The sequence below is a fragment of the Coptis chinensis genome, chromosome 3 (genome assembly GCF_015680905.1).
Source record: "Coptis chinensis isolate HL-2020 chromosome 3, ASM1568090v1, whole genome shotgun sequence".
In the NCBI taxonomy this organism is placed as follows: domain Eukaryota; kingdom Viridiplantae; phylum Streptophyta; class Magnoliopsida; order Ranunculales; family Ranunculaceae; genus Coptis; species Coptis chinensis.
The window spans coordinates 72,033,872-72,048,005 of record NC_141458.1 but is presented as its reverse complement, the minus strand read 5'-3'; the positions used below and the strand labels follow the sequence as shown (position 1 = coordinate 72,048,005).

Here is a 14,134-nt window from a genome sequence, read left to right as displayed (position 1 = left end):
TTGTCTTAGCTTTTCCATCCATTCTGTTCAAATTTTTTTTTTAGCTCAGTGGTATATCCTTGATTAGTACTGGATATGCTTGTTTTCCACTAGCTTCTTTCACTTAGAACAGAATGATGGTCTTCATTGTATCTCTCTGGTATTTCCTTGTAATCTTCCTTTTGTGGTATTTCTTCCTCTTTGTGCCCCTCGTATTCTCAGAAACATATGGGTATGACTGATAAAGATTTTGGCTATACTCCTTGTTTGGAGTTGGGTAAAGGGTAAAAGGTTTTATGAAAGAAAATGGCTTATTGTTAGGCTCAAAAGGGTTTAACATGATGGTCCTACTAGGTGGGATAAAGGCCGAATGGGTTCACTACTTGACTTATCAAGATGATGATACTCTGTTTTGAATAGACTACAAGACCTAATGGCTATCTCCCAGTTTGATACCACTTAAGTGATTAATGAAATCAACAAATAATGAGACTATATTACAACAACATAAAGAACTGAAAGATGTTGAGTCACTAAGACTTCGGATTTTTTAAGAAGAACTCTCCAAAGAATGGGTATAAAGCTCAAGTCTCACATGCTAAGTCTAAAAATTCTACTTCCAAATTTTACTAGGGGTTTAAATCTCACTACTAAAAAAATGACTTGTGATGACGGCTTTTAGCCGTCATGAAACAGGTTTAATGACATTTTTTCATTAAAAAAACTACCGTCATTATAGAGCCCGTCATAAAAGTTAACCAAAAGCGTCATAATTTTGATGACGGTTCTAGAGAAGTCGACATCAAAGCTTCGAATTTAATATGACAAAACTCATTTATAAACGTCATAATGGATCCTTTTTGCATGACATGTTTTACTTAACCGTCATAATTTATTAGAAAAAGTGTCAAAAAATAAACCTTCATTTATGACTGTTTTTATTTAAGTGTCATCCCGAAAACAAAAGCGTCAAGAAATTAACACTAAAACTGTCAAGAATTGGTATGCCACACCTACGACGGTTCTTTGGAAGGCGCCATAACTCCTCTTTTTTCTTTTTTTCTTTTTTTTTCCTGTAAATCTGAAAATTCCTATAAACCAATACATTCCGACACCACCAATACATTCAGACACTTGACAGCTAGAGTCCATTACGGAAACAAGAATCATACTTTTATTACTAACATAAATCATTCCAAGAACTTGTTCATATTACATGATTTATTCACGGAGAAAAAAATTAAATAACTTAAGCACTTGATTCAAAATCAAGTCTCATAATCCAACAACAATGTAATTTACATAACCCATCCAACAAATTGCTAATCAACCGATCCATCTCAAACAAACTTAATTGAGCTACCGTGCTATCTCACTTATAACCTAAAAAACAATATGAAGAAGAATGTGTTAGTTTGTTTAATAAGTAAACTAAAAATATAATCATATAACAACTTCTACACAGTATTAAAAAAATACACAAACAATGTGTTAGCACACTAAGTCAATAACTACTAAATGAAAGAGATACAATCAACTATATATGACAGAGAATCATATTGGTTAAGCCCCAAATAACGTACACCACTGTAGGATATATCTGATATGTACTAACTAGCCGAAGCACTAAAAGGTATAGGTGCTACCACTCGAAAAAGGGAACTCAATCGCTAAAGCAAAGAATATAGGCAAAACCCGGAGGATACTTAAACATGAACCTCATTCTCTTATCTTAGGCCTTTAGGTGGCATAAAAGCCTTGGAACGGCTGCCGCGCCTGATTCGACTCACCATTATTAGATTAGGCCTCTTTGTCTGTGCATTACCCTACTTCCTTAATCCAAATAGCCATAGGAGAAGCTGAGCTAGCTAACCTAAGTCCGTAGCTAAAGTTCTCAAACAAGAGTTCCATTCCCCTTACTCATATTGCAGGCAAATCTCGTTACTAGTAGTTCGGGTTAGACCACTTGCTCTTGGAGTCTAAGACTTCTAACTTTTTAGCCTCATTGGACTCAAGGACATATCAAAGATGAACTAACCGTAAGAAGGAAAAAAAAACCTAACTGGAGGCAGTAACTCTTTTTTAGTGAAATACGACCCGATACTAGAAGAGATAGAGTAAGGAATTTCCAATCGGAAGCATTAGAAGAAAGGATGACTCACTCATAGGGATAGAGGCAATGAGAATGGTTCAATCTAAGACTAGCAAGTGAAAACAAGAAGCTTACAGGCCTTATTACACTCACTGGGAAAGAAGGACGGAAAGGAAGCAAAGCAAGGAAAATGGACAAGAACTAGATGCATTACCCATAGTGGCCATCTCCCTCCTGCTAAGAGTCCAATGGATCGAACTGTTTCACCGCTCTTAAGCCTTGTTCACCCAATCGTTAAGCCCTTCACTCCTTTTCGCTTCTAATTTTGCAAGGGCATCCTTTAGGGTCTGAACTTCCATCTCGGCATTTATCTCTTACCGACTCTGCAGCTACCTTTGCTTTTGAGATTCTCGCTCTCGAGTCCATTCCGTCATCATCATGAAAATGGAGGCCTTTTCTAACCCTTCCTTCTCCCCGATCCAAACAACTCATTGGCGCAATCAATACCGATTAATCAAAATGGGTTCTGTGATTTGTTAGATAGGCTAACATTGATACAAATATTTTTGTATGGGCTCTGAGAATTGAAGAAAGATAAACACTCCTTATGTTTCGGACTTTCAAGTACCCACAATCACAGAGTTCTAAGGCATTAAAAAAATGAATGTAAAAATAAATCCAGCACTATCTGTTCAGGTTCAATGATCAATATAACATGGAAGAGCACGAATCAAAAAGATATTGACGTAGGGTCTGCCCTCCCGGCCTAGATCAACCAAAGTTAAAGAGCTCTGCCATGTTCTTCTTGATGTTTTCTCTGAGTCTCTCAGGCCCTCTGACAAGTCTGTAATTTCCAGTACAATTCTCTTGCTTGGCTACCCCAGGACATGGAGGAAGAACTTACACAACCATATAAAATAATTGCCATAACATCAGCGGTATGGTACAAAGAATAGTGTGTAGGTAATGAAATAGTGTGAAAATAATTCATACTCTGGTAATGAAATAGTGTCGTGGCAAACATTAAAGTCTGAGGATGGAATTCCACATGGTCTTGACCTTAGCTCACACTTAAAGTAATCATTCATCCTCTATGCTATAGATTCATGATCCAACAGAATCTCCACAGTAAAATATGTAAGCCAATCAATACCTTCCTTTACACAAGTATATTCCTCGAGTCTAAGGTCCGAGCATTACAATATTTGGCCATTTGGTGTGACCAACACGACACTTTCCTTCATGATCGTAATCATCCAGGATTATATCAATTAACAATAGATCATAAAACAACGTTCTTAGGAAAAACAAGGACATGAGAATCTTGTAACTTGTAAGACAGATTAGCAATAACAATTTATTACCCACCCTTCCAATAGGTAGACCCTTCTGCTTTCCATCTGGGCGTGGAACATAAACGCTCTTCAACTTTCCTGATTCATTCAACAAGAGAGGAAAACAAATTCAGTTCTAAATTGCTCATTAAATTTCCAGAATGGTGTTTGGATCCAACTCAAGGTTTCAAGCTACCATACAATTGACGAGAGGATGAGAGGCAGAAAATCACTGGTTCAATGAGTGGTCAAAATCATGACACGACTCTTTTTCTCTAATATTATAATACAGCCAACTTTTCTGTTTGGTAAGAGGATTTTGGATTTTCGGATAACAGTTCATGTTGGATGGGACAGGCTTATAGGTGACTCTTTCATCGATGCACACGTAAGTACAAAGATCTGACTTTGAGACCTGATTCTCAAACATAGAAACCTTTCTCTAAACACACAAACTTTTAGTATTCATCAACTCTAACTTGGCCTAAGGCCTACACCTCATTTTATAATCTAACACAATTTTCAAAATAGAAATCTAACCTAAAACCAATTCTAATCAAAATAGAAACTGAAATTCATAATTAAAATAATCCAAAAATAGTAATAGCCTAAAAGACCTAAAATGCTAATTAAACTCAAATTCTACAAAACCTTGAAAATCTGAATTAAAATAGTAACTAATCTGGGGTGACATTGAGGGTTTGTAAACCGTAGGATGCATAATAACCATCCTTCGAGATTAAGTGCCCCAGAAGGATTTGAAAACCAATTGCTTGAAGTGGTTGAATGGCCTCAAACCAGGATTCCCTTATAACAATGCCCTTTATTGCCACCTTGTTTCATCACACCGAAAGCATATTAAAAAAAGAACAATATCCAAATATTCAAGGTTTCACTAAACCCGAAACCCGATCCATCCAAAATGATACATCAGTATTATGTCCATCCAATCTTAAACAGACAAATAATTTAAAACTAAGCAACAAAAACCAGAGTGAATTATTTTCAATAGTGAAATAGATCCCAATACTAGATTCAGGAAATTCAGTCGGTTAGTTGTAATTCAGGTCAATCAATTCAGATGGCGGGGCTAACCCATTTCAAACTCAAATGATATTCCCATGAAATATCTTAGTCATTATACATGGATTTAATCAAGTCGCGGAGCCGAATGTTTTCGGCCTCTAGGGGTGTCCAGTTGTCACATGTTCATCCGACTATCTCGTTTTTCTTCTTCACACTCTCATTTCTTTGCCCAAACTCAAATCTCTCCTTTTCCTTCTACTCAATAACTCCTCTCTTTCTTTCTCTCCCTTCTTTGCTTGCTTGCTTATTCAAGTGATACTAGAAATTTGAATCCTCGCTTAACAAAACGTATCTAACAATTAAGGCATAAGCCACCAAAAACATGACCCTGTTCAAATGACCTAAAATAAGATATAGTTAAGACATAAAACCAGTGGTTCTTATTTGTAGAGAGAAAGGGACCATTTACCCTTGTTGCTTAAGAAAAAACTTCAGTTGCTATAACATTTGAGCAAATATGAAATTTATCTTGAAAAAAGATTGATTTAGATCTGTAGTGGACTCACTCTCCTAACCTATGACATAGTTTATGTAAAATATTATTGCCTTTGCATTTATGGTTTCACATAATATACGCATTCACATGATCCTGAATACATCCAAAACATGCAGAGTTGCAGACTATATAAACAGCAAATCAGTAACACACAGAATCAAGCTAAAAATTTGAAAGCTCTACTGTATGGACAAATGCAACCTTCCACAATATTCATGTCTGCCCATTCTCTTGGAAACATCGAAAACATGCAAAACCAAACGTAAGGGACAAATAAGACCTCCCACTATACACATCTGCCTATACTCTTGTATACATCCCAAACATGCAAAATTTACATATAATAATTTCAAACTAGTAGCACATTAGAAATCAAGTTGATGGATTAAATATTGTAATTTTAAGGTAGGCAATAGCTGGTATTATTTGTATTACATTACTATTCATATGCCTTTAACGGCCTCAATATCTAGAAAATCATACATTCATCCATTCTGAAAATCACAGAAATTGATGGGAGAAGAGCTTTCTGGTGCGAGTGTCAAAGAGTTACAAAATCGGAGAACCAGTTGGAAATAACTCTACATGGTGTTAAGCGTCGCGAAGGTCCAAAATACTAGATCCCAACACTAATTACTCTTCAGTCTTCTTATTATCTCCTTACAGAGAAAAGGTATAGACCTTAACAAGGTTTTGATTCTCGGCAGGACCAACTTTTGACAAATGAAATACAAGAACTAAACAAAAGGTCTCTCCGAACAATAACTACTATTCCTCCCATTTTACTGCATCGAGGGTACTTAGATGACTAATTTCTAATGAATTAGATTCTGAGGGAACCTCATTCACCAAGAAAACATGGAACTGTACAAAGAAGGTAAACCTGATTAGTCAAGAAAACATGGAATTGTATAAGAAGGTACCGGGTTTATGATTCCACAACCTAATACAAACTTCCTGTGTCCCACAAAAGCGTTATGCATACTCATTTCATTCACTTATTGATTTCATGCACATACCTATGCCGAGATAAATTTCTCGATGTACTTCGATAAACTCGGCATCCAATTTCAATAAGGTCCGCTTGCATATGTCCTAGTGTTAGCCAACTCCATTAGCTACATAAGTCAACAAAGAAATTACAATCATCTCTGTTCTTTTTATATACTTGCAATTAGTATGAGAAATAACAACTATTAACCTTTGTTTTAAGTGATTGATTAGGGTTCTTCATAAAGTGTCTCATGAACCGCATGACGTAATATCCACATTCAAAATCTCCGGTTGTTTAGGGCACTACACACCAACATCAAAAATTGTTGATCAACATTCGATCGATAATGGACTATAATTTACATTGTATATTCAAGTAATGCTTATTTACCGGACACGCCCATTTTGGTTCCACTCTCTTTCCTTCACCCAATGCTAGTGTTTTGATCCCACTAAAGAAGAATTTCAATATGTTAAAAGATGTAGGCATATGTACGTATCATACAAAAATTAAAAGTAAAAGTAAAAATCAACTCACGTGTTCACCATCACTTTTAGGTTTATATTCGGTTCACGTCCAATTGAATCAAGATAATATACTTCTTTTGCACTTACGTCAATCATTACCAAGACCCAATGATTCCTAAAATCATATATAGAACAATAGCATCACAAAATAATATAAAACAAAATTAATGAGATCCAACAGATCTTAATTAACATAGCCAACATGTTTACCCTGGGTTGTAAGGAAGGAAAATAACTTGGTCTCTTTGTCTTGCCTGTAATCTATTCAAGACAAAACGGCTCATCTCTTTCTTATCAGCATAACGGCTGAAATCAGCGGGATAGCAAAATCCAAACCTTTGTTGAGAACTTTCATATTTCTCAAACAAATATCTAAAAGGGAAAGTAAACATTAGTACATCTACACATCGAAGAGGAGTAATCAAACAACCCATCAATCAAAAATATTTGACACACCTGATATAAGCAATAATGCAATTGGCATTCAACAAATTCTTAGGTTGACAAACATCCATGATCTCATCTTTGGCGATAAAAAATTGCAACTCACGCTCAAAAACCCTAGTGTCCATTTGACTTATGTGATTTCCTTTCATTACACTTCCCACCAAAACCCCAAACTCTTTCAGCGTACATTCATCGAACTCATCACATTCAACTTCATCAGTCTAACAAAAAAAAACAACTCATAATAAGAATAAATAGTTATAGGAAAAAAAAGAATAAATAGTTATAGATATATGTAAAAAGTGTTAAATGTTTTACCATATTTTCAAGCAAAGACAAAGTCACGAGGCCAAAGCCACATGGTACCCAACCGCACCTCCAACGATGGTAATGTCATCATCAAAATCGGTCTTGGCAAAATGGCGGTTGCAAAATTGCACGCATACAATTTGAACACGCACAAAACCTTCCCCAATCTAACATCATTTATCATTTCATCTGCTCCTAACCCCTCAATTAGACTAGCATCGGCAACAACATTGCCTTTTGACTCCAAAATTAACTTACACATTGGAAACTCGACAAACATAGCGATAATAGTAAGTTTGGAGACAATAGGGTACTATAGTCACTAATTATGGACATTACACAGAGTTTACCTTCGTATTTCCTGATTTAGACTTAGAGATTGGCATGTCCTTTTTGGCTTCAAGAACCTTGTTATTGTCCTTCGAACGAATAGCCTAACAAGCATAATAATAATGTTTTTAATAATATGGTGAGTGTATAACCTTTAGTAAACATGTTAACATCAAGTACCTGCTCATTTCCCGACTTAGGTTTTGATATTGCATTATCGCAAAGTAGCACAAATTCACGAGGCCAAGCCACAATGTAACCAACCGCTCCTCCGCGAGTGGTGGTAACATCATCATCAAGAATTGGTCTTGGCAAAATGGCAGTTGCTGAAATTGCACGTATAATATGAACACGTACATATCCTTCCCCCAATGTAACGTTATGGATCTTCTCGTCTAGTCCTAACCCCTCAATGAGACTAGCATCAGCAACAACATTGTCTTTTGACTCCAAAGCCAGCTTACACTTTTAATATCAATGACAAATATAACAATAATGATAAGTTCAAATATCCTAGAATACCATGATAACTCACTATAGAAATTACACAACATTTACCGTCACATTTCCTGATTTAGGTTTTGGGATTGCCACATCACATTTTGAGCCCATAGCCTAATAAACACACAATGAAAATCATACACTAATATTGATAGTACAACTATTTATTGTAGTTTACACTAAAATAACAAGTACCTGCTCATTTCCTAGAGTAGGTTTCACGACCGCCACTTTGCATTTGGTTTTAACAACACTCTTGTTTTTCAAGCCCATAGCCTAACAAAAAAATAAAAGTAAAATTGAACAATTATATACATAAAATAACATTTACGGTTTAAACATTAAGTAACATATACCTGCTCCTTTCCATATTTAGGTTTTGAGATTGCCTCAATTAAACTTTTGATTTAGCACTGCTCTTTGTCTACGCATTGGATAGTTTGAGTTATTAAATATAATTACCTATTTGCATTATATAATCACAAGCATAAAAATTTACCTGTTTGCACTTCTTTCTCACATTTGCTTCAAGTTCAATGTTAAGACATTCATAATTTGTCTTGTTGTTAGCACCATTAGATAGTTGGTCACCCAATGGGCTTGACATTAAGCTTTCTTCCCTCATTTTAGAACTGTTAGAAGCAACTTTCTCTAGTTACGCACGTTGGTGGTAATTCCTTGTATAATACCTAATGCCTCTAACTGTCTCACTCTTTCCTTTAACGCCTTGTTCTCATCTTCTTTCTTCACGGATCCTGGATTCCATCTACGCTCTATGTGCCTTGACCCCTTCTTCGGATATTGAAGTAAGTTGTTGGAGTGACATACTTACCTCCTGCTCTTACCCTTCCACAATGTTCGGAGTCCCTAGTGCCTTCGCAAGAACATCATCGCTTCCTTGGGTTTACTAATTTCCCATTAGCCTCTTCTTTTTTTAGTTGGTCCCAGCCGCGTCGGTTGAACTTTTACTTAATTAAAGTGACAATCGAACATAAAAAGAAACTTAAGGGGGTCTTATACTCTATCGATGTAATACCCATATAATTTTATACTATATTCTAAGTATTCACTGTTTGTATGACACTAAATAAAGTATGTATGAGCTTATTTACTGGTTTGGGCTATATTAAATTTGGCCCATGAGTTAGGAGTGGACTTAAGTTTGCATAGTTGCTAAACATGAGAAGTGGTTTGACTTGGTATTTGAAAACTAGTTAAGAGTGTTGTCTTGTGGGATAGTTTGTGAGAGAAAAAAGGAGTTAGTTACAAAGGATAAAAGAAACAAAGAAGAATACTTTGGACTCTATTCATTATTCTTTCAAAACAAATAAGTAAAGATCACTGGTGGGTGAAAAGAGGAAATTAGTGTCTTGATTCATTTCTAAGGGAAGAGTAATATTGTTTTAGTTCATCTTTTATTCCGGCAAGTGATATCTATAACCCTCTTTTGTTTCTAGAATAGGATCGATTATTGAGAATGGGTAGTATGATCAATATTGTATAACATTATTGTTCTAATAAATGGGTATCACATGTTTTAATTCTACTGAATACTATTGTAGAATTTATGTCATGCTATATATGAGAATCTTGTTCCTTTCAATGATTTCCCATGTCAGATAAATAAGTGGTGTATTACTTGTTTACTGTTGATAAACTATCCTTGTTTTATATGACAGTGCATATATTGTATTAACCCATATTATACCTTATACTCTTGGTAGTAGACTAGAATTGGGGATGACACTACTCAGTTTACCATGTGCGGCTATTGTACAATACATGTGTATTATATACACGAACGTATTGTTGTTGCAAGCTTATTTGGTTATGAGTTGATTTCTCCCTTAGTCTTACTGTCAATACTATGTACACAACTTTCAGATGCAAGGTATTTGTTTAGTACGTTGGTATATCCTTCATTAATGTTAGATAATCCTACTTATATGTGTATGCGTCTTTATTTGGTGTTATGTATACATTTGAGATGATCTCCTATATTTTATACAATGGAAGTTTGTAGACTTCACTTGTTGGGCGCGTAGCTCACTCCTTGTTTTATATATTTTTGGTGAACGGCCTTAATCTGGTGACGAGTAAGCGTATTAGTTAAATTTGGTTCTTAGAATCTTAATTCTTTCAAGTTGTAATAAGTAGAGGACTCATTAAGTCTTAAACCTTATTTATTCAGTTATTGGTTGTAAACAACATTTAATTTCCTCCAATCGTAGATCTATTTGACCTAATGAAGCTAAGGATTTTGATTCTACCTTTGTAAATGCAAGTGTCATGTTGATTTGACTGTTCTGCATTTGCTCCAAGAAATCCGGATTGTCAGACCGGCCGGCTGATAGCTATATGGATTCTAGGGCGTTACAAATTTGGAATCAGAGCCCTAGGTTCAAGTGTCCTAGAGGCGATTAAAATAATGTCTTAAACTGAAACTTATAGTTGAGTGAGGACGGTAGCTTTTAGATTTGATATATATAGTTGACATGGACTTTGGAAATATTTATGAAGTTCCCACCTTTGGGCCTTAAGTACTAATTTTCCTTTTAAACTTTTAATTCGGTATGGCTGCTAGGGGAAGGCGTCTTCTTGGGGTTCAAGGTCGGGTGGTAGGACCGGGACTTCGGTATTGGTAGAGAGGCAATCCTATCCCACCACCACCACCTACTATAGCTGAGTCACTCGCTAATATGACTAGACTTTTAGAGCGCATTTAATCAAACGGTTAACCCGGACATCCGCAGAGTGACTAGGTTGGAAACCGGGAGTCAACCGGGGCAGGGCGGTTCGGTTGTGCAGGTAGTTCCGTTGTGCGCGGGGAGATGTAGCACTAAGAAGACCTGACCCGGAGGATTGGAGTAAACAGGTTGAGAGGTTTCTTAAGATGGATCCACCTAAGTTTGGTGGTACAACCGATCCAAGTGAGGCCGAGAATTGGAAAGAAGATATGGAAACCCTTTTCTCCGTTTATGGGGTACACCGGAATACAAAAGCGAGGTTGGCCACTGTATGCTTAAGAGGTGATGCTTCTATCCGGGTGGAAATCGGTGAGCGAGAGCTGATGAGCATCTTTTACTCACACGGACGTAATTTCGCCAAAGATTTGATTCTGATATTTTCCACAAAGCCTTAGATCGGCAAAGACTAGAGAGTTTATGGCTTTGAGACAGGGGTATGATGACGGTGTTTGAGTATGAAACTCAGTTTCACCGATTATCCGCGACTTCGCTAATCGGGTCTATCTAGATGAAGCCAGAAAAAAGCCGACAATTTGAGGAGGGTTTAGCCGATTACTTGAGGCCACTTGTGAAAACTCGCGAACACAAAAAACTTCGTGAGGTTATTGACACCGCTAGAATTTTGGAACAAGATCATATAGATCATCCAACAACTATAGACACTAATAAATATGAGGGTGGTGACAAAGGAAAGCAAGTTCAGCGGTACCATCAAGGACAACACCATCGGAAAAGCGAAAAAAACAGGGAGCATCATCATCGTCTCATCGCTCGCTACTTGCTATCTGGAGGGAGGGCCGCCATTCTATGGTCATTGCTATAATTGTGGAGACCAGGGCCATGTTGCTAGGGACTGCAAGAAACCCAAAGTCTTGCCCGAAGTAAACATGGACGAGAATGGGCATAGACGAGAATGGAAATAGGCGAGAATGGGCAGAGGAAACGGATATAGGCGGCGAGGATTCCACGGTGGAGTACGGAGGTGGTCAACCGGACGGGCTATTGAGCCAACCGACAGGGACAAGCGTATGCCTTAGCACCCGGGGGCCGATTCCTGCCATACCGATGCAACAAGTAGCTCAACAAGGACGAGCTTTTGCAGTTTTATCTAGAGATAACGAGCAAACGGGCGATAATAGAAGGTATATTTTTAATCCATCGTAGACATGCCGAATACTTTTCGATTCGGTGCTTCTCATTCGTTTATATCACATACTTTCATGCTTGGGTTGGCTATTGTTCCCGATATGCTAGTATTGCCTTTAGAGGTTATAACCCGTTAGGTGAGACTACTATACTTGACCGAGTTTGTAGGCGGTGTTGGTCGATATGGATGATCTAGAATTACCTATTGACTTGATTGTATTATGCATGTATGACTTTGATGTGATATTGGGTATGGACTGGCTTTCAAGTTATCATGTGAAGTTAGGCTGCTACATGAAGATCGAGTATTGAGCTCCACGGGCCGAGAGCCGGTGGTCATTACAACATTAAAGGTAATGATTTAGTAGATGCTTTTTAGCTTTTGGAGGATGGAGAGCATGGTGTTGGAGTGCCACCGGTTGACATATTCCGTGGTGGCTGAGTTCTTGGATGTCTTTCGAGACATTCGGGTTTGCCCCTTCTAGGGAGATTGATTTTTGTATTGATCTAGTCCCGTACTACTCCTATTGCTCGAACTCCTTATCGTATGGCACCTACCGAGTTGAGAGAGTTGAAGGCCCAAATCCAAGACTTGTTGAAACAGGGTTTTATACAACGTAGTATATCTCCTTAGGGTGCACCGGTTTTGTTTGTTAAGAAGAAAGATGGTTAAACCGGTTATGTATTGATTTTCGTGAGTTGAACAAAGTTACTATTAAGTAATAGGTATCCTTTGCCTAGAATAGATGACTTGTTTGACTTGTTGAGGGAGCCAAATGGTTTTCTAAGATTGATTTGCGGACGGGGTTTCTAGCGTCTGGGAAGACTAATAGTATAGATGACTTGTGTAGGCTTTATATTCGGGAGATAGTTAAACTTGCATGGGGTACCGGTATCTATTGTTTTAAATGAGAGATAGCGGTTTACTTCAAGGTTTTGGAAGAGCTTTCGTAAAGCGTTGGGCACCACTTTAGATTTAAGTCGGCTTTTCATCCATAGACCGCGGACCGGTGAGAGTGAACGGATACTTTCGAAGATATGTTGAGAGCATGTATTCTCGACTTTAAGGGTGGTTGGGAGGACCATTTACCCTTAGCTGAGTTTGCCTACAACAATAGTTATCAAGCAACTATTGGTATGGCACCATTTGAAGCTTTGTATGCTATCTATGTCCTTTTTTGTAGTAGTGGTTGATGGTCAAGTGGGGCTGGTGGAGGGCTTCGTCTGGAAAAACTTTACTTCCTAAAGGGGCTAGCAGAAAACTCTTTGTTTGCTATAGCAGCACACAACCTACTACATGTTTGCTATATCTAATAATATTACTACACATTACACATAAGTACATATACTCAAATATCTATAAAAGGATATAAACAACTTACAATTTTTTCTGCCACTTCCCTCGTATCATCATCATAATATCCACCATTCTTGTCTTGACGAGCTAAAAGCCACAAATTAGCTCTATCATCCTCATCAAAAGATTCTCCCAACTCTTCTTTCTATTATAAAACATATAAATAGGAAGTCCAATTATTTGTAGAGTATATGTTACGTTCAATATATAAATTGATATTTAAAAGATTTGTGCAAGTACTTACCAATTTATCTTCTAGGCCAGCATATCCAAGCCTGCTGATTCGGTGGTTATACTTATTCATTTTCCTTCGTGCTGATTGTAATTTGCTTCTCTCCTTTCAAAAATGGTTTACATGCATTCTTAGTATATATATTTCACAAGTACGTATGAATAAACACAACCAATTTACTGAAAATTCTATTCTAATAAAATTTATGATATACCTGGAACTCTCCCGTTAATCTCGATTTCACAAATGCATGCGGTCGGGTTTCCTTATCTTATATTTTTAAAGTGGATTTGTAAACATCTTGATCATCTTTAAAAGGGAAGATAAACTTCTTAAGTAAGCATATTCTTGAAGGTCCTCCAACGAACTCCAATTGATTTCAAAACTGCCTTCCTATACTTAACATCTATATTGAATCTAATCTGAGTAATGAACAAACAAAAAAAAAATCAAGATACAAGCATGATAAGAAACAAACCAAAAAAAAGGAATTATACAAGATATATTTACCAGAATGCCGACCCACAAAAAGATTTAGAAGCTCCTCGGGTGCTTTT

General features: G+C 36.9%; 1 protein-coding gene and 2 long non-coding RNA genes across 3 annotated transcripts; all 3 read right to left on the bottom strand.

Annotated features, from left to right (window-relative positions):
- Positions 1-1,130: 1,130 nt before the first annotated feature.
- LOC147510685 (uncharacterized) lies at positions 1,131-6,035 on the bottom strand. Its single transcript, XR_015216849.1, has 3 exons — positions 6,007-6,035; positions 3,440-3,504; positions 1,131-1,362 (listed from the first exon to the last, which is right to left on the bottom strand). It is a non-coding gene; the product is annotated as an uncharacterized LOC147510685 (long non-coding RNA).
- A 297-nt stretch (positions 6,036-6,332) lies between these two features.
- On the bottom strand, positions 6,333-8,480 carry LOC147510684 (uncharacterized). Its single transcript, XM_086598219.1, has 9 exons — positions 8,452-8,480; positions 8,291-8,371; positions 8,153-8,209; positions 7,775-8,059; positions 7,615-7,698; positions 6,965-7,176; positions 6,719-6,880; positions 6,519-6,623; positions 6,333-6,432 (listed from the first exon to the last, which is right to left on the bottom strand). Exons 2-9 carry the CDS (start codon positions 8,366-8,368, stop codon positions 6,333-6,335), a joined length of 1,083 nt encoding a protein of 360 aa, XP_086454345.1. The 5' UTR covers positions 8,369-8,371; positions 8,452-8,480.
- Positions 8,481-13,369: 4,889 nt separating this feature from the next.
- On the bottom strand, positions 13,370-13,825 carry LOC147510683 (uncharacterized). The gene is made up of 3 exons (XR_015216848.1): positions 13,792-13,825; positions 13,590-13,682; positions 13,370-13,490 (listed from the first exon to the last, which is right to left on the bottom strand). It is a non-coding gene; the product is annotated as an uncharacterized LOC147510683 (long non-coding RNA).
- Between the last annotated feature and the right edge of the window lie 309 nt (positions 13,826-14,134).

Bases quoted from the DNA above. Each gene is read 5' to 3' on its own strand.
- LOC147510684 (XM_086598219.1), bottom strand. From the start codon at position 8,368: ATGGGCTTGAAAAACAAGAGTGTTGTTAAAACCAAATGCAAAGTGGCG. The intron at 8,210-8,290 runs GTACTTGTTATT...TGTGTTTATTAG, and splicing joins CTACTCTAGGAAATGAGCAG to GCTATGGGCTCAAAATGTGA. The intron at 6,624-6,718 runs GTAAACATGTTG...ATATGATTTTAG, and splicing joins TTCCTTCCTTACAACCCAGG to GAATCATTGGGTCTTGGTAA.